This window comes from Rhipicephalus microplus, chromosome X, assembly GCF_043290135.1.
Source record: "Rhipicephalus microplus isolate Deutch F79 chromosome X, USDA_Rmic, whole genome shotgun sequence".
NCBI lineage: Eukaryota > Metazoa > Arthropoda > Arachnida > Ixodida > Ixodidae > Rhipicephalus > Rhipicephalus microplus.
The window spans coordinates 268,330,843-268,355,418 of NC_134710.1; the positions used below are offsets into that span (position 1 = coordinate 268,330,843).

General features: G+C 42.6%; 2 protein-coding genes across 4 annotated transcripts in view; one reads left to right on the plus strand and one right to left on the minus strand.

Annotated features, from left to right (window-relative positions):
• The window catches only part of LOC119161531 (palmitoyltransferase ZDHHC6), a 67,679-nt gene extending 46,932 nt beyond the window's left edge, over positions 1-20,747 (minus strand). Inside the window, exons 1-4 of the mRNA XM_037414054.2 lie at positions 20,005-20,747; positions 19,152-19,243; positions 15,155-15,311; positions 3,570-3,701 (exon numbers count right to left, since the gene is read on the minus strand). Coding sequence (XP_037269951.1) covers positions 3,570-3,701; positions 15,155-15,311; positions 19,152-19,243; positions 20,005-20,268 — 645 coding nt within the window. The 5' untranslated portion in view covers positions 20,269-20,747. The remainder of the gene's footprint in view (positions 1-3,569; positions 3,702-15,154; positions 15,312-19,151; positions 19,244-20,004) is intronic.
• Positions 1-24,576, plus strand: part of LOC119161529 (sentrin-specific protease 8) — a 50,437-nt gene extending 25,861 nt beyond the window's left edge. Inside the window, exons 1-3 of one of the 3 annotated variants that reach the window (XM_075879084.1) lie at positions 20,851-21,096; positions 21,714-21,821; positions 23,588-24,576. In XM_075879084.1, coding sequence (XP_075735199.1) covers positions 23,607-24,254 — 648 coding nt within the window. In that variant the 5' untranslated portion in view covers positions 20,851-21,096; positions 21,714-21,821; positions 23,588-23,606 and the 3' untranslated portion in view covers positions 24,255-24,576. Of the gene's footprint in view, positions 1-20,850; positions 21,097-21,713; positions 21,822-23,587 lie in introns of those variants that run through there. The other 2 variants (XM_037414052.2, XM_075879085.1) reach the window with 2 other exon arrangements.

Below are 24,576 nucleotides of genomic sequence, written 5' to 3' on the forward strand. Positions count from 1 at the left end.
AAGTTTGCCATCCAATTCAAGACACTGTAGATTTTTTTGCCTTGTAAGTTAGCATGCATAATTTGGAGCCTAGATGCCTGTTTGCCACAAAGACTGCCATTTTAACCCTTTCAGCCCTGACTTTTTTGTTTTAGTTGCAGATTTTTTTCAGTGCATTTTTTTTCATGGTCAGAACATAAATAACACCTCCATAAAATTTCAACTTCATAGCCTCACTGGTTACGGAGATAGAAGTACGGTGTCAAAAACGTATACCAGGGCTCAATGGTTGCAAAGTGAAATATGTGGCAACTTTATTGAAAAAGACATTAGGAAATTCAAAATCGCCGAAGTGATCAAATAGATGAAAAATAGATTTTATACACGCATATGGAAAGCCCTGAAACAATTTCTTGACTTTGTTATGCACAGGTGAACCTTGCATTTCTCGCACATTAGGTGGGTTCTTCCTGTGCAGCCTTCCATCTTGCATCTTCTTTCCCTCGTTTCGACGTGAAGTGGGAAATGTACCAGCTGATCAAACCTTACATCCTCGATAGGTCTGTTTTCTGCCATCCTCGAGTGTTTTGAAACCTGCATTGGTGAGAGTGAAGGCCTTCCCCTCTTACGTGCCACTGGCTTCGACCCAGCTGCTGACAGGCCCTCAATGACTCTTTGAGTGAAGTCGACCAGGTCAAGCTGCTTAGGGAGGTTCTGTTTGTCTGCATCACGTCTGTACTCAAGCCAAGCGTTCACCACCGCGAGGTTCATAATATGAAACGTCAATCTCAACGTCCACTTTCGGGAGCGAATGGTAGTCCGATAAAGGGCAATCAGGAAGTCTATTTTATCGACACCGCCCATGCTGTGGTTGTATGCACTGATGACTGCTGGTCGCTTCACGTCCACGTAACACTTTTCCACTTTGTTCCAACGACAAACGCTATCTTCGTCCTTGATAGCAATAAAGTTGGACGCAAGGGTCGCAGTCCTGCTATCCCTCCACCTTGTTATCGCCATATTTCCATCAGCGCTGACCACGCAGTCTGAAGAACCGCGGCCGCTTTTTTTCAGTTCTTTTTCAGTCTTCTAGGGGCACTTTACACACCTGTTCGATCTTATAGTGCCGGCAGCAAATATTTTTTTACCCAGCATTACACGGAGCAGTGGCAGGGACGTAAACTAGTTGTCAAAAAAAGTCTGGCGCCATGAATAATTTTCGTCTCCAGCCGCCAGATGTGTTCAGTGCACTCTCGTCATCGGAGCTTTCAGTGTCGCTCTCCACTGGATCTTCATCAGGAGCACAAGGCACCACACTCTCATTGTCTGATTCATCGAATTCCCCGTCTACGTCAAATAGGTTGCCGTTGTCGAGCTCCTCAAACAGCGCGTCCGTTGTTGCTTGTAGCCGCGTGGAACGCGTTCGGTGACACGAATACAACGAAGTCACAGGTATACCTGCACCAGCGAACATAAAAAAACAGGTTAATTAACATACCGCGTCAGCATTCGTTCAGATATCGCTCGTCAAATACACGCACCACAATCGACTCGGACACCGCCATTTGCAACCGTTGAGCCCTGGTGGTGTCAAAATCGTACACGAAAAAAGCATGCCACTGCATAAATGCTGCACATGCAAACAAAAAACTCAAACGTCTTCGAACTAACGTACTACTAAGGCACAACATACAAAAAACTGGGCGCATAATCCAAAATAATTACGTAGCTACAATTGCAGAAAATCGGAACTCACCCGGCTCCGCGTTCGCCATGATGTCGCCGCTGCTTCTTCTTCGTTGTCAATTCGGTGCTTGAGAAAACACGAAAATACTGATGTCTATGGCAGTAGGTGGGCCGAGACTTCATATTGGGCAAAAAATTGCGAGTTTTTGTTTCGATTTCTCGGCGTGGCGGTATCATTTATCGCGTGGTGTCAATTGACACCGCCAGGGCCGAAAGGGTTAAGCACCAACCATGGTGCACACTAGACCAGTGGTTCTCAGCCATGGATGTGTCGGGGACCCCTTGTCGACTGGTGGAAGTAATGGGGGACCCCTTGCAGTGGAGGGGAGGGAGGGGGGGTATGTAGGTGAATTAACAAAACTGAAGTGTGAAACAGGTGCCTTTTATTGCTACGAAAAACATCAAACAGGCCTCATCACTTCATTTTGCACAGTTCATCAATACGTCCCACAAAAAGAAAAAAAAAAACGAGTGAGGGTTTCGCAGACTATAAAAATGGCTTCGCGAACCCTCTAGGGTTTGCACTAGACAATGGCCAAATATGGGCAATAACCTTGATGCCCCTGTTCCATATTAGCGAGGTATTGCAGAAGTTGGCGCAACATATGCTTTGCACTTTATGTGCCAATTGAAGACTACTATTCCTACTTACACTTCAAATAGCATGCTCGAGTTTATCACTCTATATGTAACTCATGTTCTTTTATTTTCACAAACATTCTATTACAACATGTTCAAGGCAGTTGTATTAAAGAAGCCACAACACGTTAATTCAACAATTTGTGGTTTAAACTAGAATTAGAGTGTCTATCACACCTAAACATAAATGAAAAGTGGGCTGCGAAAGATTATTTCAGTACGACAAGCCACAGAAGTCACCAGCTGTAAACCTCACCCACCGCCAGCGACGTCATTTAGCCAGGGCGTGAGCAATGTCATGTGCTGGAAGGATCAGAGCAGCTGTCTCCTACCCACGTTTTAGCTGCTGCAGATCGTTCCATTTCTGCACCAAGTGGCAGAAAGCTAAAATATTTAAATTTCACACACAGCTCACCACAAAGAAATTGTTCTCCGAAATGCAGCTAGCTGCTTGTTATGTCAAGTTCTTGAGTGTGCCAGTGTTGCCAGATTTTCAGACCGCTTACATGTTTATAAAAATATTCAATTATAAACTAAGTCCTCAACTAAATGCACTAAAATATTTGCAGCTTATTTCTGTATGCACAAAGATTAACCCACATAATAAAGATTATGATTGAAGATTGGGTGTCATGACCCCTTTAAGCACAGTTGAATAAATTTATGGACCTTTATTTTCTAGTTTTGTTACACAGAGAGAGAACTTATATTATTGTCATCAAACAATTACAAAACCATACATACTTATCTTCAAGGGGCCATGAAGCATCCCTCAAACTTTGTGAAAAAGCACATACTGCGGAAAGCAGGCTATGCTGAGAACAGCTCAGCCAAATTGTGTCATGCAGGCCAAGGAATGTTTGGAGTTTGAAGCGTGGAGTTGCCATGTTCTCAGGGGCCCTCCTTCATACAAAGGACTGTGCTTACTCTCTTAGGAGCTGCCAGTGCCTGTTGTTTGGCATCACATAACAGATAGTGCCAATAGATGACATAAATCAAGAGTGAAGCTTGGGTAAGATGCACTTCTTGCCACTGCGTGGCAAGAAGTGCATCTGTGAGACTAACTGTGAGACTAACTAAAAAAGAGAATTTCAAAGAATATCAGTCTACACAAACTGTATACACCGTTGAAAGCAACGTCAATTCACCAACACAACAAGCTTTCTTTTCAAAACTGGATCACCTATGCATCAAAGTAGTCTGACCTGTATACAAAAGAGGCTTCCAACTGCAATGATGACACCAATGGCTAAGCCCAAGCTCAGCACCGTGGCCAGAAAAGGGAAGAAACCCAAGTAAACTAGATTGTCTTCTTGACCTTCACGCATGTAGTATTTCTGCAAAAATGTAAAAAAGTGAAATAAGGAGAAATAAGAAACAACTCATATGAGTAAGATAGAAGAAAAGCTTCATATTTGAAACATGCCAATTTTGTTTCTTTAGATTTTCAGTTCACGTAACACTGAACTTTAGTCAACTGCATTTACCTAGCACAGAGGTATTAAATATACTGCCTTAGTTACAAAGTTGTGGAACGTCTGTCTTGCTTTTTTTTTTTTCATGCGAAAAGAATGATACAGATATATATCCTATTTTGTTACTGAAAACATTACCTGACTATAGTGCACACATGTTCATTCCATATTTCTGTATTTGTACAGTATAGTTTTTACCTGGAAGCTTTTGATTTGGTGTCATAATACAGATGCACACAAGCTATGTTTGACTATTACTATCAATTTCCCTACCAGAGAAAGCGAACTTGAGATGCCTGCTACGGCCCCTGCACTCCCCTTGGTTCCTACGCATCTATGAAGCTCGCACTGCATGTGAAACATGTCTCGTTCTGCTATGTTGCCCTGATGAGGGGCTGGTAATTACTGCTGCATTGTTAACTGCCCTCACAGAATGGGAAACCCGAAGGATTTCATTCTACCCATAAAATTCTACCGATTTTAAAACAGATGGCACTAAGAAAGCAGACGACAGGCACGACTTACTGAACAGGGTAAACAAATTTTGCTACATGCGCTAGCAGTGCGTGGCCACAGTTCAAACATGCAGAGAAAACTGCATGAAAGTAGTAAACATAACCAGAGTTCATTCCTTGTTTACAACTGCACTATTCAAAAGAGTTACTAGGCGGTACAATTCCACGTCTTGGTCTTGTTGGCATTGAAACAAAAATTACTACACTGCACTCAACTTCTGTCTTTTCACCAATAATAAATATTTTTGAAGCTATATACAGTAGGGTGTGGAACCAACATGCGCATTTCAAATTGCTAACAAAACTGCTTACGGCAATTGCAAGCCATTAGTTGCAGCAATTTATGAGGACCTATGAAGACATTTGCGCTACTTCAAGAAGCCTCTGCAATAATGCATTGCTGTAAAGGAGGCCATGATCTAGAAATAGTTTCAAAAATGACCTTGTAATTGGAGGTAAATAAATGATATACTTGATCTAATTCGTATACACTTACCTATTTTTGTCCCCGAGTCTAAACATAATATATGGCTACTTGAAATATGACGATAGTAAAAACCAACAAATAATGAAGCCAAGAAAGGTACAAGGGGCATCAATTGTTCATTTTAGCTGCATTGTAGTAATCGTGACATGATTGTGAAGGAAGTAAGGCGTACAAATGTACGAGTGAATAAATTTGATTTAATATTTGTCTGGCAGTTTTCTATGCAACAACTTTTCCAACTGTCTTCTGGCTCACTTAACTTATTACGTTCATATTTATATATCAATACAGTACAAGAGTACACACAAGAGCAATTATAACCTTTTTGGAAACAACTGGACTATATGTGCTGCTATAAAATGTGTCTCAGCTAGAAAGAACACTACATACTCCCCTCTCTATCTCACCATCGTCATTCATTAATCTTTCTTTTCCCCTTTCCCTTCCCCCAGTGTGGAGTAGCAGGCTAGAGCAAGCTGTCGCTCAGGCCGACCTCTCTGCCTTTCTGTAAATAAACTTCTCTCTCTCTCTCTACAAGAGTACAATTATTGTTCCCTATACCTGCTGTAGCTTCAATATATGTTGGTTTTATTAAGTTTGTATCAAACAAAAAAAAAACAAGTCCTTCAATATCCCTGCTTGAAATAAGTTTGCTTGAGCCGATACAAACACCTAACTTTTGTACATACAGGCACTGCCAAAACGAAACAATAGTTGCGTGGCACCTGTGCTCAGCAGTATTTTTATAGAAAAAGTTGACCCCGCACTATAGGCTGAGAGTGTGTAAGAGGGGGGGGGAGTGCTGTCTTCTGATGAGCTGCCTCATGGCGGGGCAGAGCCCTCATGGGCTGCCTCATGGGGGGTCGAGCGCTACCTCTAAGGTAGTGCTGGTGGTAGATTTCCCCAGTGCGTTGTTGAACAATAAACAATAATAATTTGCAGCGTGCACTTCAACTAAAAGTGGACTGCGGGTCCCTGTAATCGAAGTCTTCTGTCTCTCACTGCCCATTAACAGCGATTGGCAAGCTCCAGTAGAAAACAATGGTACATCACTGCGTACCCTCCACTTTCCCAGGTTTCTCTCCAGCGCAACGCCGTAATGAGCGCCAGCGCCAACGTTGCCACCAATGTAAGCGTTAGCGCCCGGTGCTTCTCATCTGGGTGATTTCACGTAGGATCGAACAAAGCATGGCTGATCGACCTCTGAAATTTCTTTCAAAATTTTATATACTGTTGCCTGATCAATGGAAAGAAGAGACCCGCCATTGGTTTTGCTGTAAAAAATTGTTTCAAAGCACAGTAAATAAATAATGACGGAGAGGTGGAGTGGCACGCTTACCTGATCTGCTGCTTTTTTCCAATTTAGTGATGAATTACACAAAATATATTAAAGCTACATGCCTCAAATTTGTTTGGCTACCCATAAGTGTACTGGGGCTTATACTCAATTATACTTGGATTGCCTGCATAGTGTAATTTTTTAATAAATATTCTCAAACTTGACCTAAAAACGTTTTTCTGCCTAGTTTGCAGGCCTTTATTTCAGAAAGGGTCGATGACAAAGCAATGAAAATTCCGCATAGCTTTTTTCAGCATGTTTATTTAACCACAGCTTATATTATTACCACTTTTCAATAAGAAGATACAATCGAGCTAACTTCAAGAAAAGAGCATGCAAGAGAAACTTCTGAGGACGATTGAAAAAAAATCCCATTTTTGATATTTTTTATACTTTCCCCACCTATTTTACTGCACATTGGCTTTCACAATCAATAAAAACATGTTGCATTATATGGTTTCGCTTGCAGTTACAGCCCACCAAAAATGCCCTTGTGCAAGGGTAGGCAACGGTAGATCGGACTTCTTTCCCACTAGGTATGGAATGCAGGCAAAGTCAGGCTGATGATGATGATGACAACCAAGCCTTATGCTGCAGTGCCTCAATGAACCCCATGCGTACGATGCTAATTTCTAATCATTCCCTACCGTGTTTATTAGTGCTAAATTGCAGTGGCGAGACTTGATTTCTCAATACAATATCATGCCAAATCGAAAAGCCATTGGCGTTCACGAATTTCATAAAACCTTGCGACCCACAAATTGGGCCCAGTCTTGCGCAAAGGCCGTATCCGACGGGCCCTCTTCACATCGAAACAGGATGCCCTGAGTGCGCCTGCTTGATCGGTAATCCCACACTCATGGCCGCCCCCGTGACCAAATTCTTTCGAAATTGGCGTCCTTAGTGCAGGCGACAGCTATTTCAATGCTGCTTATTTTTAAGAAGCTGAAGTATAGGCCTGCATTCCATACTTGGAGAACAGGAAGTCCGATCTACCGTTGCCTATCCTTGCGCAAGGACATTTTTTATGGGCCGTAAATGCAAGCAAAACCATGTATTGCAACATGGTTTTATTGATTCTCAAACCTGATGTGCAGTATAATAGGCGGGGAAAATACAAAAATTATCAGAAATGGGACGTTTTTTATCAGAAGTTTCCCTTGAATTCTCTTTTCTTGAAGTTAGCGCGCATATATCTTTACTGAAAAGTGCTAATAATATAAGCTCTGGCAGCATTAATAATAAACATGCTGAAAAAATGATTCAGAATTTTCAGCACTCTGCCATGGGCCCTTTGTGAAATAAAGGCCTGCAAACTTGACAAAAAAACGTTTTTAGGTCAATTTTGAGATTTTGTGTAAAAAAATCTACACTACACAGACAACCTAAATATAACTGAACGTAAGCGCCAGTACGCCTATATGTAGCCGAACGAATTTGAGGCACGTAGCTTTAATGTATTTATATTTTGTATAATGCATCACCAAATTTCAAAAAAGCAACAGAGCAGGTAAGCGTGGCACTCCACCTTTTTGTCATTATTGATTTACTGTGCTTCGAGAAAATTTTTTACAGCAAAACCAATTGCGGATATCTTCTTTCCAATGATCAAGCAACAATATATACAATTTTGCAAGAAATTTAAGAGGTCGACCAGCCATGCTTTGTTTGATCTTGCGTGGAATCGCCAAATTACACATGGTTGCCTTTAGTGGGAGATGGCGTAAATTTTTTTTTAGAGCTTGACTCAGGCTCTCATACACCGCCAATGAAGTGTTGGCCATTCTGTTTTGCAGCTATCTTACAGAAGACTGTTTATGTCCGTTCCTTTTCCCTTCTGCTTTTAGAGTTCAGATCATTGGGCCAGTATAGAGTCTGGCGCCATGGTTGCATTGAGAATGAAGTCACAGGATGATGAAAATTGCAGCATTTTCACGGCTCGTGCGCAAAATAAGTATGGAATCTATGGGTATGCATCAAGCAAACAAACGCTTTTGTATTTAACAGAGATTTGTTTATTATCTTCTTAAAGAGACACTAAAGTCAAAAATTTACGCCAGAGTGAAAGCTCAATGTATGACAGCATCTAAAATGACAATATTATCAACAACAGTGCTCTACTTACCGAGAAATTAAGGTATATGCACAAAAACACAAGCCCCGCAGTAGGACATCTTCAAAACAATCCTGATGACACCAGACGGACTGCCTACAATTATTTACTAGTAATCGATCTAACTCCACTAAATAAAGAGCTTTCCATGCAGCAAGACATGCAATAAAATGCTGCTTGTTCATTTCTGTTTGATTCATGAAAAAAAGAAGCGCCGGACGTTACTATGGGGAATTGTGCGAATGATTGAAAAAATCAATTCTCGCAGGACAGGTGGCGCCATCTAGCAGGGTGCAGTTGAAACAAAAAATGTCTACAATCTTGAAGCCAATGGCGGCAAATTGATTAATGGTCGTTGTTGCCACTGTGGCTCCCGCTGCTTTCGTTCTGCTGCTACTAGCTCAGTAAAGTTGGGCAACGTTGTGCATGGCAACAGCGACCCGAGTTGGTCTGGTCTTTCCACTTCTTAAGGCAGGTAACTTGAAGTGTGCTAACCCAATGCGGACCACTAAAACATGATTTTATTTCAAAATAGGCCCTTCCTTGGCACAAAAGTAACACTAAAAGGTTTCTGGAGCGCTATTTCAACAATCAACGTCGACTTTAAATAGTCTCCTTTTGTGTCCCTTTAAAGGGACACAAAAAAGCAAAATGATTTTTCGCATACTAGTTAAGTAAAATTTCCCAATCCCAAAAACACCACTGTAACCACGACATGACGCTTAGTAAGCGAGAAAACACAAGAAAAAGTATGAATGAAAACGGCACCATGAAAGTTTCGCACCAATCACCGTGACATAATAAATTTTGTAGGCGCCTACTGGGACCTATAATGCTTCTACTCAATGAAAATGACGTACATCGTCACCTATGGGTGCCATAGACCTAGCATACAAAGTTAAAAAAATTTCATCGAGCCAATGTGGCGAAAGTATGAAAAATACATTTTGCAATTCGTTACGTCACATGCAGAGACTTCAGCCAAAAATTTAAAAATGAAACTTCAACCCTGACTTTCTCAGCTAATATAATGAACTTATGACAGTGAAACTTAAAGGGGCCCTGAAACACTTTTTGAGTAACAACAGAATTAATTCACTGGAAAAGCGTATTACCTCACAAATTGAACGCTACAAAAATTTTAAGAATCCGTCCAGTACGGGCAGAGTTACAAAGATTTGTCACACGCTGCGATCACATTCTCTAGTGCCGACGAAACCACTGGAAGCTGAGCAGGAAGGAATGGGAAGGGCAAACAAAAAATGTCACTCGCGTCTCGTGACCTTGAGCATTTTTCTTTTTTCTACGTTTTTTTTTTTTCAGTGCGATCGTGGGTGCACGCGTGAGAAGCGACAGCCTCTGTAACAACCGAGCATGCCATGTTCAAATCAGCCAATGGATGATAGATGGGCTTACTGGGCTCAATTCCGTGATTTGTCAAGAGAAGAGAAAGCTTTTTTTATCTGACATTGATAATTTTTTGTGATTGCAGGCCGTGTGCTACGCTATATTTGGCTCACGTGTTGTCGGGAGCCTCTACTACCGATCGGCAGCGTTTTCTGACCATGCTCAAAAAGTGTTGCAAAGCCCCTTCAAGGCATTACAGTTCTCAAAGTCCAGTTTATCTACCTAAGATTTCTCCCCCCATATATATATATATATATATATATATATATATATATATATATATATATAGGTGAGAGAGAATGTGGAAAAGGAAGTAGAACGCCCCGTCTCCTCATGAAAACCCTCTGCCTATGCCGTGCACTACAACACGATTCGTATTGTGTGTGACGTGTTCAGGTATGTTGATGACTACCTTGTGTTTGTAATTGAGGGGATTTCAGGCGCTCAGTGATTGATGTCTTGAAATTATTCAAGCAAAGGGGCTGGGGTCTACCTTCACCTCAGAAGTTGCAACGAACAATGTTTTACAATATCTTGACCTTCCCATTCCATTCCAAGTGACACACACTTACTGGTCGTACCAAACCCGTTCTGTAAAAAGAGTGTCAAGTTACAATAAGCTAATTCGAAAATGGTGAACAATGGGTTGGACATGACGTGTATTTCATCAACTATAAAGAAGTCTTGTCCACATGCTATGTGCGAAAGCTTCATGCATCAGGTCAGATCAGAAGTGTCTAGTTTTCCACACTTGGCTCTCTGGTCTATTTCCCAGCATTTTTTGCACCATTTGAAGCTGGAGCAAAAGAATGGTGCAGGTGCAACGGCATTGCATTCAGAAAGATGTAGCCAGATTGCAGTCATTCCCTATTTGTAAACTGTTTCTCACCACCTTAAGAAGGTGACCACAATGTCGCCTTTCACGTTGGCAGGAAGCTCGAAAGCATGTGCCCTTCTATTGACAAAAAGGAGCAACAAAGAAAGGTGACTTGTGCAGATAGTGAGTGTTCTATAAAACACGCCACTCAGTCCGTTGACTGCACCTGTGGCGTTGTGTACACCACACAGTCTTGTGGTAGTTCCTACATGCACTTTAAGAAAAAATGGAGTATTCAGGGACTAGTTCTGCTACACAACAGTATTCCTCACCCGACTTGCTCACATTTCCTTTTTTTAAAACCCGGCACTGGCCACTTTCCTGTAAGGAATGCTATGTTACACTGATAACGCACACGCGCCGTTCACAACCGCGAACCTAATGGAACCGTGGTGATAGCGCGAGGAAAGTATTTGAAGTAGATGACAATTATTGTTGTGAAGCAGAAACGCTCCCCAAATACTCTTTTTTCTTTTTTTTTTAGTTTAGGACACATGGGGAGGTGTAGCAATGTCCATTTGAAGGGCGCACCGTCTTCATACCTTGCCCTCCACTGCCAACATTGCGGCTGCACACCCGAGCTGAATAAAATGGTCGTGGTGACTAGGCACAAGAGCCAGCGTACTCGAAAAATCACGGAGGCCTTTGAAATGATAAAAACGAGAGACAGATGCGTGAACTGCTTTTTATCGCTTTATTGATGAGGAAGTGGCTTTCCTGGAAGGTGTGCAGTTGCATTAGAGTATACATGGGTCTTCTTTTCTCTGTTGGTGATCTTTGAGGTGTGTGCTGCTTTGTAATGTTTTTACTGCCTATATATATCTGTGATTTTTATTCCATTATACAATCAGCTGATAGACAGCGCTTGTGTTACAGTTTCCTTATTTGTCCGCATTTCGTTTCCGCTGGCTGTCATGACTTTTCCAATTCGCCCAACCCACTACCCTCTTTTGAAGCTCCTCTGCCTGGCATCAAGAAAGCATCAAAAAGAACGACTCACACAGATCTCATTTATCCATGCAGGATACAATTTTGCAAATCAAATACCACATAACTCGACATGAAGACAAGGGCTATTAGGTCCATCCTAAGATTACATCTCATGAAAGTTTTTGACAATGTGGCTCATACAGCGTAAGATAGCCGTACTAAATCTAGGCAACCGAGTGCACAGCTATGTTGTGGATTACAACCCCAAGAGGAAACTCGGGGCAACACTGGGCAAACTCGCATCCAAAGACAGGAGCATGGGCAGCATCAGCACCCCACAAGGCTGTCATGGCACTTGCTGATACTTTTTAATCTTGTCATGATCAGCTTCCCCGAGCACCTCATCGCCATAGAGGGCTCTAGAGCATAACACTACATGATCAGCGACATTTTGATTTGAATATTCAAGGGAAGTGACGGAGAAACTGAGCAGTAGGTACAGTTTGCGGCTGAGGTAGTGGAAGAGTACAATTATCATAACCAGTCTTTTCTGCTTGCCGGAAAAAGCTGAACTTTTCTAAATTCAAGGAAAGACCCCCCAACCCAAGGGTTACATCTTGTACACAGTGAACCAAGAAATTTGCATACCCACGAAAGATGTACAAGAAATGCCAAGGATCAAGCAGATTAAAGTGCTTGACCTCGCCATAGAATCCAACAGTGCCAGCAGAGCAATGGCCAGCAATCTGGAGACTAAGACCACAAACACGATGAGGCTCAGAAGAATCACCAACAGGCATTGGCATATGAAGAACAATGTCGCCAGACTCATACACTCTTTCACTGTTAGTCACATCACCTATGTGAATGCCTACTACCACAATTTGTACACTGCCGAAAAAGGCCAAGCTGAAAACACTAATTAAGAGAACACAAAACATGGCTCTGGGCCTTACAAATAGCAATAGCATGAAACTTGTACTATAGCTGGGCACCCATAATATGCTTGAAAAGATATTAGAGGTCCAAGAAATCTTGCAACTCGAGAGACTGACCAGAACACAAACAGGCAGGTGTATCCAGGACAAACTCGCGATAACTTATCACAAGCAGCATTATGACAAGACATCCCTCCTCAGCTCGATTGATGAAGAGAGAGAGAGAGAATAAAATGAGCGAAAGGCAGGGAGGTTAACCAGAAATTAGAGCATCCCGTTAACTACCCTGCACTAAGGGAAGGGAGAATAGGGAATAAAGATGGGAAAGAAAGCGAAGATTGAAATAGACGCGCAAAAAATAAAGGAAAAAGTGAGCTGGGGTGCTATAGGCTATTCAATAGGCCACTACCACTAAAAAAGCTCCAGGCGGCTTACCTATCCAATGGTACCCGTCCCGAAGTCTATCAAGGTCGAAGAGAGGTTAGAGCCAGGGCTTCACTACAACTTTTCAATAGGGACAAAGATAGTTCAGAATTTATTGAAAGAAGAATAAATAAAAAGGACACTATTTTCTGCCTCCTGTTGTAGAGGAACGGCTGAAGGCCTTTAGGAATGGGGAGAGGGAAGTAAAGATGATCGAAAGAGAAAAATAAAGAGTGAAAGGCATGGCGAGAGAGAGACTTGTCAGCGCAGTCAGCAGCACGAAGCCAAAGAGGTCGTCTATAGGGCGGCGAGATTCCCAGAAGCACAGAACTCGAGGAAGGCTCAGAGGGCTAGCATCTTCAAACGTGCGAGAAAAAAGATGTCCTCCGCCATCGCTGCAGGCAGACCGAACAGGCGACAGCTCACCATCACGCATAGTTCTGTAGCAAGGGCAGGGCAGGAGCAAATAATATGCTCCAGCGTTTCGTCGTTGCCGCATCTTCGGAACACAGGCGATAAACAGCGATTCAAGGAATACATACGTGCTGCAGTCCAGGTGCTGGTGGTATGCAGGTGCACCAGCAACCGCTGCTTGCATCTGTCCAGGCCACTCTCAGAAAGAAGAGGTGATGGCTTGCCGTTTGCCACCCGTGTCTCAGGGTGGGTCGCTGGTAGGAGTAGCTGCAGTCATTGCCGAGAGTAATCCGACTAGCCTACCGCCTTGGTGACTGGGATATAGCTGTGGTCTGTGCTCCCTTAGTGGCGGCAGTGGCCTCCTCATTGCCACCTATCCCCACATGCGAGGAAAGCCAATGGATAGACAGGCGCACACCACTAGCTCCGATGGTGGTTAGTTTAGCATGCAGCAATGCCAAAGTGATGCCTGCTTGGTATGGTTGCAGCTGTGCTTGTAGGGCTGGTGGGAGTAACCTATGATCGCCATGGGCAGCTGGGGTGACGTAGCAATGAGGTAGTCGGCTGCCAAGGAAGGCCAGATAATCCAGCTGCGGTGGAGTTGGCCTGGAAGGGAAGGTGGCACCAGATGGTTGTTCCAGTCGATGGTATGACACAGGCAGCCGCAGCCGAGTAGGGGCTGTCCCAAACAGACCCATCCGTGAACACCAAGAGATGCCCCCATAGCCTGTCATGGAGTTTCTCTGCGGCCGACTGGTGAAGCTCGGACGCCAGTGTCTGCCTTTTTCTGAGGTTTTGCAGCCCTAAATGTATGTCCAGAGGCTGCTGGTGGTGTGGAGTGTGCTGGATAGGACAAGGAGCCTCGGGCACAAAGAAGTACAGTTTGTAGACACGGCAGAATATGTAAGTTAGTATGCCATCGCAGTGGCAGTCCTCAATTCTGACAAACAGTTGGTCAGTCTGATTAGTATGTAAAGCAAAAGCTCTAAGGTAGTGAAATAACCCTATCTATAGTTTGCACCAGTTGCAAATACATACTGAGCGACTCACAGACAGCAGTCAGAATTTATGCACAAGGCAAAATTACCCTATTTGTGGCTATCCTCAAAGCCAATGAGAACTATATCACCTGCGAGGAGATGGAGGAACGACACATGATATGCTTCCCAGTGCGCACATGTCCCAACAACCCTATACCCAACCTCAATAAAGAGAACATGCAACCACGCAGTGCTAGGTCGTACGTTCTGCAACTGCCTCTTAAGATCCTCCCTGGGGTATGGAAATCCACCGAAGGGCGGGACAGAGAGGATAAGAATGAACAGGTGATATTATGACATTACAAAATTTTGTCAAAAATCAAGGTGCGATTATCCACCCCCAAACTCTGATGGGCCCAAGTGGTACATTGGAGGCAGTTACAAACCCAGACTTCATCGATTCACCCAGACTTGATTCATCATAGGAGAATATAAACAGACGTTTATTTTGATAACTGCAAACTATGCAGTTGGGCTGTCATGTCTCTTAGACACATTCTCTGGGAATGAGAGGTTACAGGTTCATCTAGGGAGACAGCATTTTAATGCTGTCTCCCTAGATGAAACTGCAACACAGTAAATCTTTAAAATCAACAATGGGCCATCTAGCAAGCCTGTGAAGCAGCAAGAAGACGGAGTCTTCGTACTTCTTTGGGGGGCAGCCTACCAGACCATGAATTTCCGGAATTTCTTCAACAATCCCCACCAGCAGCTTCAGTGTATATCAAGTATTAGTACTGTCGTTTTACATCACCCAAACATTTGAGACAGGCCAATTCTTCTGTAGTCCACAAGTAATATGCAGTTGAACTATGGGGCTTCTGCTACTCACCCTGTGGTAGGCTTTAGTAAGTCCCATGATCAACAGTACTGAGGCATGAATGCTGCCACAAACAGCAAAGAACAAAAAAAGTGTGAAGTTGGCATGGTTCCGGTGCCCACAACAAGTGTTGATCCATGGACAGTGATGGTCCATCTTGAGGACACACCTGCAAGCCGCACCAAAGCAACAATGCAAAACGAGGTCAAATATGTGTAGCCTATACTAATAGCATTATTTCAAATATGAACAGCTCAATTACTTTGAATTTTCAGTTTCACTTGAATTAATAATACAGTGGCTTATTCAAACTTCAATACATATTTTTGGGGCTACTCTAAGCTCAGAAACTGGCTTTTAAAAGCCATGTTGAACTTGTATATAATTATATAAACAAAAAGCATTCTGACAGTCTTTCTGGCCCCAATGATTGGTGAAAGCATTTAGAAGGGCGTAGAATGCAAAGAACAATGGCTCATTCTGATATATTTTGATATACCACCAACTGGTCAAAGTTAACTTAGAGTGTCACTTACAATCCGTTAAGCAGTTTTGAGAAATCTGATTCGACAATTTAGGTTATAGATAACAAATTAAAGTAATAAAACACAACTTTCTTAGAAAGCAGAGACCGCTTTCTAAAAGGACATTTTACCAATAACACGACCAGAATTTTTGAGTGTTTGCAACCTTAAATGCACTGTGCCAAATGAGAAACTGCAACTTTTTTTTTTCATAGCTACTTCGAAGCATTAGCAGCCGTTTCGTACTTTTAAAAAATATACTCATATAAAGAATTCTGACCTTGGCAGTAAAAGGGGTCAGGATCAACAGGTCAAAACGAGCAAAAACTCATGCAATGACAACTTTGAATAGTTTTGACTTGAATGAAAAAATATATAAAGAAACATGAAAACAACCACGATTCCTTAAAAGTTGTATAATGATGCTCTAGATACTTATGCTAATTAGAACATACACACAGAAAGAATAGATATATTATTGGTGTCAGCAATCTTGAACAAACTAAAAAAAATTGAGCAATCACACAAAAGTAAATGCTGTCAGCTGGGGATTAGATGAGATTTTCAAAATATTGCATGCATCTTTATAAAAATGCACAGCCACTTTTCTTATGCTAACTGTAAAAAAAAAAACATCAGTTTGAGCATCATGAACAGCTTTTCTGCACAAGAATTAGCTATCAAGTAAACATTACATATACTGTATATGAATAATTACAAACTACAATTTCATCTCCTATTAGATCTCAAAAGAGGCATGCTGGTACCGCATTCCTGAAACTTTCAGGGTTCTAACAAACTGAAGATAAAATAACTTTATTTTGTGCCTTTAAAAGCACCCCTGACCTGCAATTTTAAAACTTCAATTATAGACTGGACATTAAACCATACATGTATCGCAACAAGCGGGTAGATTTTGAGTGCATTATGTGCAGTGTAAAATCACTGAAAGTTTTTGAAGTACAGCTTAACCATATTAGCTCTGGCAACATTGATGAATGAAGAAATAAAGTGTATTTTGGAAGGTAAAAGCGCAAACTTACGTTTTCACGAGAGTTTGCAGTGGTCAGCTTGAGATGGTTTCAGCAGGCATTCACTATTTCATGATTTTTTTTAACTGGAAATACTTAGACTACCATGTGATAGCCACTTTAAAGGGGCCATGCACCCTAAACTATGCATGTGTGATTCTACTTTTGCATACTACAGGACTGATTGATTGATGATTGGTATGTGGGGTTTAACGTCCCAAAACCACCATATGTATATGAGAGACGCCGTAGTGGAGGGCTCCGGAAATTTCGACCACCTGGGGTTCTTTAACGTGCACCCAAATCTGAGCACATGGGCCTACAGCATTTCTGCCTCCATCGGAAATGCAGCCGCCAGTCGAAATTCGATCCCGCGACCTGCGGGTCAGATGCCGAGTACCTTAGCCACTAGACCAGCGCGGCAGGGCCATACCACAGGACTGCACAATGCTTCCATATCAGTGCCCTAAGTACTTTCAGCACCGACTACAACTCCACATGTTGACTGCTTTTGGCAGTTGGTGTGTAGCAGGAGGTGCGCGACACATGTTGACACTGCTCCCCTTGATGAACTCAACAACATACTATACATATCAATAGTTTACATGTGCTTTTAAAACCTGCATAGAGGTCCCAGCATGCAATGTAAACTAAATGGACACAAAAGAGAAACTTTATTTTTGTTTTCTCAATTCAGTACATTGCCTTTTTCAATACCAAAAGCACTATCCCTGCCACAAAAAGCTGCTGAGTAAATAAGAACATGAGCAAAAAGAAAATGAACCACACTAATGTTACCAAACCAACTTGCCCTAAAGTTGCAGGCTTTGGCGGCATCTACTAGGGCCTACATAGTTGTGTGAACGATCAGCAAAGATTACAGACTTAACACAGAAAGTTCAGAAAATTTTATTGAACCAATCTAACATACGAAATACCCTTTTGCAACCATTGTCATCATGGCAACATTGATGTGCAAAGATTACGATATGAAATTTAAAAATGCAAGCTTGATGGTAATTGTATTCATTAATAATAACCCTACTATCCCAGAATTATCAGAAATAATTTACTTAAGGAGCAATTAGTATGAACTGATTCCCTGCTTCACTTTGATCTAATAAAGAACTTTTACTATGATAATGCAGTTTACAGCAGTCTCTGGCAAACCCTCATGTTGCATTGCACTGGGCCCAGTGTACATAAAGACTCTTGAAAAGGAGTTTCATCTTATGGGATAGAGCATATGTCTTACTTAATTGTATAATATAGCATTTCAATTTTATCACATCAGAAAAATTTGTTCAAGATTCAGCTTACCTAAAAAATTGCAACAATTTACAGGTGAGATCAAAAACAGCAAAGTTCTACCCTTTTGTGTAAAAGTATCAGCAGCAAATATCATTCAAATACAAAGCTTATATTTCATTTGTTTCTGTGTGCAAAAACAACATAACACAAATATCTACCATGTGCTGTATGGCAGAGGATATCCTCAAATGTCACTACCAGCATTATGCAAACATTATGTCAGAAAGTGCAACTATGATTGTCACGGACAAACTGCAATGCAAGCTACCTTATCAAAAAATGTTATTCAGCTAGTTCATTCATATTGTGTTGCTTTGTTACCATTTTGGAGAAAATCGATTGATTTGTGGGGTTTAACGTCCCAAAACCACCATATGATTATGAGAGACGCTGTAGTGGAGGGCTCCGGAAATTTTGACCACCTGGGGTTCTTTAACGTGCACCCAAATCTGAGTACACGGGCCTACAACATTTCCGCCTCCATCGGAAATGCAGCCGCCACAACCGGGATTTGATCCCGCGACCTGCGGGTCAGCAGCCGAGTACCTTAGCCACTAGACCACTGTGGCGGGGTCATTTTGGAGAAAATAAGCTACAAGGAGAGGAAAGCTTCTGCTGCCACTGTATGAAGGACATGTTTTCATAGGCAGCATAACTCCTTGCTGGTTGAGTGAAATGTTTTCCCTTTGAAACTGTAAAATGACAAATGTTAGTTTCCCCAAGCAGTTCTCATAATTATTTTTTGTTTTGCGTTCAACTAACACAAGACACATGTTTCAATGCAAAACTCTGCAGGTAAGGTTTGCTTTCAGGGCTTCTTTAAAGTCCATTCTGACTTACTCACCAGGTGTGTTTATTTTTTACAAGTTTTAATAAACTGTAACATATGCTAGTCTATCAGATGACTACTGCAAAAGCCTACAGCAACATATTAAAGTGCCTATAAAATTATTTTTCTTACCCATAACTTTTGGCGACAATGGGCACAATATGAAAGATTTTGTTGTGTGAGAGGCTGCAAAGTCCTACACGACCGTGGCATTTTATTTATGTCTTAGCAAGTGCATATAGCAAATGTGGTTGCAGACAGAATGGGAAAGAAATGGCCTGTGGTGAAACTGGCAGCACATTGAAAATACCAACCTTTCACACTTGCGGCAGTGATGCGACCGTGGTGTCTTAAATCCATCACAGTTTGCACAGTATTGCAGGAACTGCTCATCATCTGGCTGGTCCTGCAAATGTAGGTGATGAACTGGGGCATTTCACTGGGCAGACACCATGTGCAGGTGCACAGAGCATGTTTATATTAAGAATAGAAACATCAACACAAATGAGACGGAGTAGGAAATGGGACAGACAAATACAGGAGGGTAAGTCAACAATCTTGGCCACTAAACTATCCAGTTACCTTTCACACTTGCTGGGTTTTCCCAACATGAATTTTTTTCCAGATACGGTTTTACACTCGCAACAAAGTGAGCCTAATAAGTTACATGGTATCTGACGCTATAATAAATGGTTCATGTAGGCAATATAGCAAGCGGTCTTTACACTCTGTCGTCTTTTCCAATTTTGGGCGCTGTTATGTGCGTTAGTAAGCATGTATACATATAATCCATGCCGACGGTAAAACACATTCATACGAATGGAAATGCAACGATTACTAACCAAATTCTAAAAACAACGTATCATACTGTTAATAAAAATAATACATGCCAGTGACGTAAACTACAATCACGTTAATGTCATCTGCGGGTACAGCTTGCTTTCGGTTTACGACGACGCATTTGTGATCACCGGTGAACAACTTTCACAGCATGTGTCAAGGATTGCGTGGATTCTGTGTACTGACTAGTTAAAAGAAAAAGAAGACTCTCAAACGAGGACCAGACTCTGTACACAGACGCATCAACAACTAAGTGAGCACCTCAGTAAGAATGACAGCCAGGTTCGAAGATGAACCTATTCGTGCCTATGTCAGGCCGCTACTCACCGGCCTCCACTTCAGAGGCACGAAGCCCGGTCCCATTGCTACAGCCATGAAGAAATTGTACAGCAGAACTCCAACCCAACCGATGAATATCCCGTGGTTGACGGTGCCTAGCGTTGAACCATAAGGCGAGAGCCACATAGATGTCACGTACAGACTGGTCAGGAAGATGAATTTGATTATGCAAAGCGCCGTCAGCGGACCCCAATGCAGCAGGCGGTGGCAGAATTGCGCCAGAATGTCTAGCACCCCTGGCTGTGGCTCCATGTCGATGACTTGTTGGGGATCCAGCTTGAATGGCAGCTCCCGAAGCCGGGCCGTACTAACCAAACTATCGAGGACCGCAAGGCTACATGCAGCTGGAGCTCATGCCGTGTGCCTTGGGTTCATTACCTCTCACTGGCTGCGGGTTGAATGCAGGTTCGCTCGGCACCCTGCATAGCCCAATTTTGTTCAGCGTCTCGACATCAAAACTTCACCAATTGCCTACCCCAGGCGCCGGGTAGCACAGCCACTACAATGGGTTTTACAACGGTTGGACAGGTGGTTCGGCGAAAAATAGCGATTACGGCGACCTCTGGGGGACTAGTAGACAAGTTGTTTTCTGCCTTTGCCGTTCTTGTCGCGGCGATCGGTGTAGTAAACAAGACCCACGCAGTGAAGGCACAGAACACCTGCAGTTTAGAGAACGGAAACTGTACCTTAGAAGTGTGGCAGCTTGGGCTGGTTGGTATGGCATGACGATAGTTATAGCGCGAGAACGTCCTTCTTGTCTCTGTGTCGTCGTTTTGTTCTCGCGCTATAACTATCGTCGGGAAACTGTACCTTTAGGCTGTTGTATCAAACAATACTTAGCGGCGGCGTACTGAACTGCAATACCGCGAGGCGAGATGGTGCTAGTAGTACTATCATCATCAATAAACAGACGCACTTTTTTTTGTTGTTGCAGGTGGGGAAATGCCCGCGGCTGGTTCGCGCTGCTCGCTTCCTCTGTTTTTTTTTTTATATTTCTTTCGTTGCCCAATCGCGTTTCGCGTCTGTAATTATCGCCAGGGGACCTAGCTGGCCTCGACTGGCAAAAACAACGTCAATCAAGTAAGGTTTGCATCGTTTATTGCGAGTGTCCAAGCCGGTACAATCAATGTATGCGGTTGGGTCCGAACAAAACAAGTCACTCATACATATCGAAAGCTTTCAACCCATGTGTAAAGACTCTTGAAAGCTAACAAGCATATGCATATAACTGAACATCGAAATCGCTGAATGAACTCGCTCTCATGGAGTTGCGGCGCTCGAGTTTAATAGCGTGGCTTCAGGACAAGGGTCCGATTTTGCCGTCAGATGCGGCGCTTGCCCCGTAGTGTTGATCTTGAAGCGAATGCATGATGTGGAATCGGGAAGGAAACTTGCACATTGCCGATAGATAGCTTGCGCAGTTAGAGCAATGTAGTTGTGCTAAATTTGTTAAATAAGCAATTGCGGATGCGTGCATTTCTGAATCTTTCTCGCTCTGAAATGCTAGATTGAGTACTTCACAATTCTGCAATGTCGCGTTGTGTCGAGAGGGTAAGCACTAGTTTTAATTCTCAGCCGTGAGCCCATATCATAGGTATTATGTATTTAGGGGATGGGCCTAAAAATATTTCAGGCTTGCTACATTTATTGTTAGAGTTAAGTTACACGGTTACCACAGCTAGAATTTCTCGTCGCAGGTAATGACCAGTCTGCTGAGTATGCAGCAAACATGTATGCTAAAGGGACACTTATGAGGTGTGTGCTTACAGATCGAAAAGGCCCAATTCTAAGAAAATAAGCTTCAGGTATGCATTGTACAATTTTGTTGTCTGTACATCTTTGTTGGTACTCTTACATCACACTATCTGCTCAGCCCTGAGCACAATCTCTTTTTTTGCATAGACATATCCTTAGAACTTGAGTACTCTCTTGCAAGCAAGCACTCCTAAAATCAATTGGTGGTACATGATGTGAATCTGTCCGAATACTGGATCAATAAACGTCACATTTATTACACACTTGTTATTCTGTTTACTTTTTCAGTATACTTGTGCTTGAAAATGAAGTTGTTTTCTCCCTGCTACTTTTAGAGGTTAGGACTTGAAATACGTACTATCTTGCAGTGTGGCTGTAGATAAGTGAAGATCATGTATGTTTCAACTACCTGTGCGATTTCCTAGATTTTTTTCTATGACCGTAGTGCACAGAATTTCACTTCGTAGTGGTAGACACTATAGTTATGACAACTTAATATAAACAGAAGCAGATGTGCACAAAGAAATCTGGAACGTTTTTCTGCCAAAAAAACAAAAAAAAACAGTACCACATGCAATGAACACAATCTTGCTCTTCATGACAGCATTCACGTCTTTGAGGAAGCTGTGCTGCAACTGCTCATCACCTTTATGATTTATTATTTTAGGAGCCCATTGAACATATGTGCAAAGCTAAAGCAATTGAGTGCAGTCTTATAAGCTTTGGTGCATCTTTTTGTAAACTTGTATGAGCTAAACACAGCTAATTAAGACAAAACTGTTCTGGGTGTTGTTGATAAACTGTCACAAGGCACAACTAAATGTCGGAAAGCCTGTTAATGCCCATCACTGTGGGTGTGTTCATTATGTAGTGCAAATAATAATTTCCAACGATTCCAACTACATGCCAACTACGAAGTGATTGACAGCCGTACAGTAGTGGACGAATTCAGATTGATTCTGGCTTCCAGGGGTTCAAACAAATGACATTGCAGCCTCACAGGAGACAAGACTGCTTGTCGAAAAATTTGCTTTGACACCTTATGTTAACATATTTTTCATATTTTCAAGCTTCCATCTTTTAAGGGTCAGTTTAGTTCACCTGCACCAATCCGAACTGGTTCACAGCAGTGCACGAGAAGTTCAGAACTTGTGCGGCAGGAGTTCAGCTGTGCGGCATCACAAGTGATTGACAAGGTGGAATCCTTATTTTTGTTTGCTTAATTTAATGAGGTGCAAACATCTTGGCAAAACACGCCGCATTTATAGGGGTGGGTACAGCACCTACGTCTAATGCTATGTTGTTTGTTAAGCTGTGCGAGCGGCTGCACCAAACCAGCGCCGTCAGAGCAGAAGGTACAGGAAAGTCATGAAATAGTTTGGTGCTGTACCTCTCCTGCGCTTTTTGAAATGAATGGCAAGATTTAGAAGATGCCATTGCTGCGCCACTGAAACGAATGACGAGGTGCAGCACTTTGTAAAATGGATCATGTCGTGCAGGCGAATCAAAGGTGAAGGCTCATACGTTTCGGCTGGACAACTTAGACGCGCTCATGAAAACATTGCAGTGACTAGTTTGTCCCTCGAATTACAGGTAGTACGAACTTATCATCAAAAATGCTGCGCGGGGATAGTCGTTAGGGCCAAGAGGCACATTTAGCTTGCCATGGTCTGTTTGGGCTTCATAAACTGTTCGGTTTCGGTGGAAAACAAAAAGGTATCCTTCTTACTGTATAATGCGTAAAGAAAGAAGAGTGAGCGATGTTTTGTGTGCGTCAATTACGTACTAATGAAGCGTTTTTCTTTGTTTCTTCCAGGTAAGAGAACAACAAACTGATGGCTTCTTATGGTAAGATAGTACTAAGCTACCATGACACACTTCTCCGCGAGTCGGATGTGGAGTTGCTCGATGAAACGAACTGGGTGAATGACAACATTATATGGTTTTGGATGCAATACCTTGAGAATGAGCTCTACGCGTCCAGCTGCGACTCATTCGCCTTCGTGGGACCTGACGTTGTACAACTTGTCAAGCTCGGTGCAACGCTCAACGTTGAGCAGGTGCTCAAGTCACTGGATCTGAAACATAAAAAATTGATATTGCTGCCAATCAACGACTGTCGAGATTTCGAGCTGCCTGGTGGTTGTCACTGGAGCCTCCTTGTTTACAACCAAGCAAAGAAGATGTTCGAGCATTACGACTCATCTAATGGACATAACCACTCCCATGCCAAGACAATCGCTCGAGCTTTAACGCCTCTTCTCTCGCTAAGGGAAGGTCGAGTCGTCGAGTCCGACTGCCTGCAGCAGCATAATTCACACGACTGCGGTCTTTACGTTATGTACAACCTACAACAAGTCTGTGCTGAACATATCGTGCTTCCGGAAAGTGATGGTAGTCGTAAGACTTTGCTCACGAGTTGGATGCAGCAGAACAGAAAGACACTGAAAGAACTCATCACGAAGCTTAGTCGGCCAGAGTGAATAAGCATTGTGTTTTAGCTGTCGCGCTATTCTTGATCAAGTTTGATTAATTGATTTGTGGAGTTTAACGTCCCAAAATCACTATTTGATTATAAGCGACGCCGTAGTGGAGGGCTCCAGAATTTTTGATCACCTGGGGTTCTTGAACGTGCACCCAAATCTGAGCACACGGCCCTACAACATTTCCGCCTCCATCGGAAATGCAGCCGCCACAGCCGGGATTTGATCCCGCGACCTGCGGGTCAGCAGCCGAGTACCTTAGCCACTAGACCACCGTGGCTGGGCTTTGAAGTAATAAAGGTCAACATGATTTCCGTCTCAA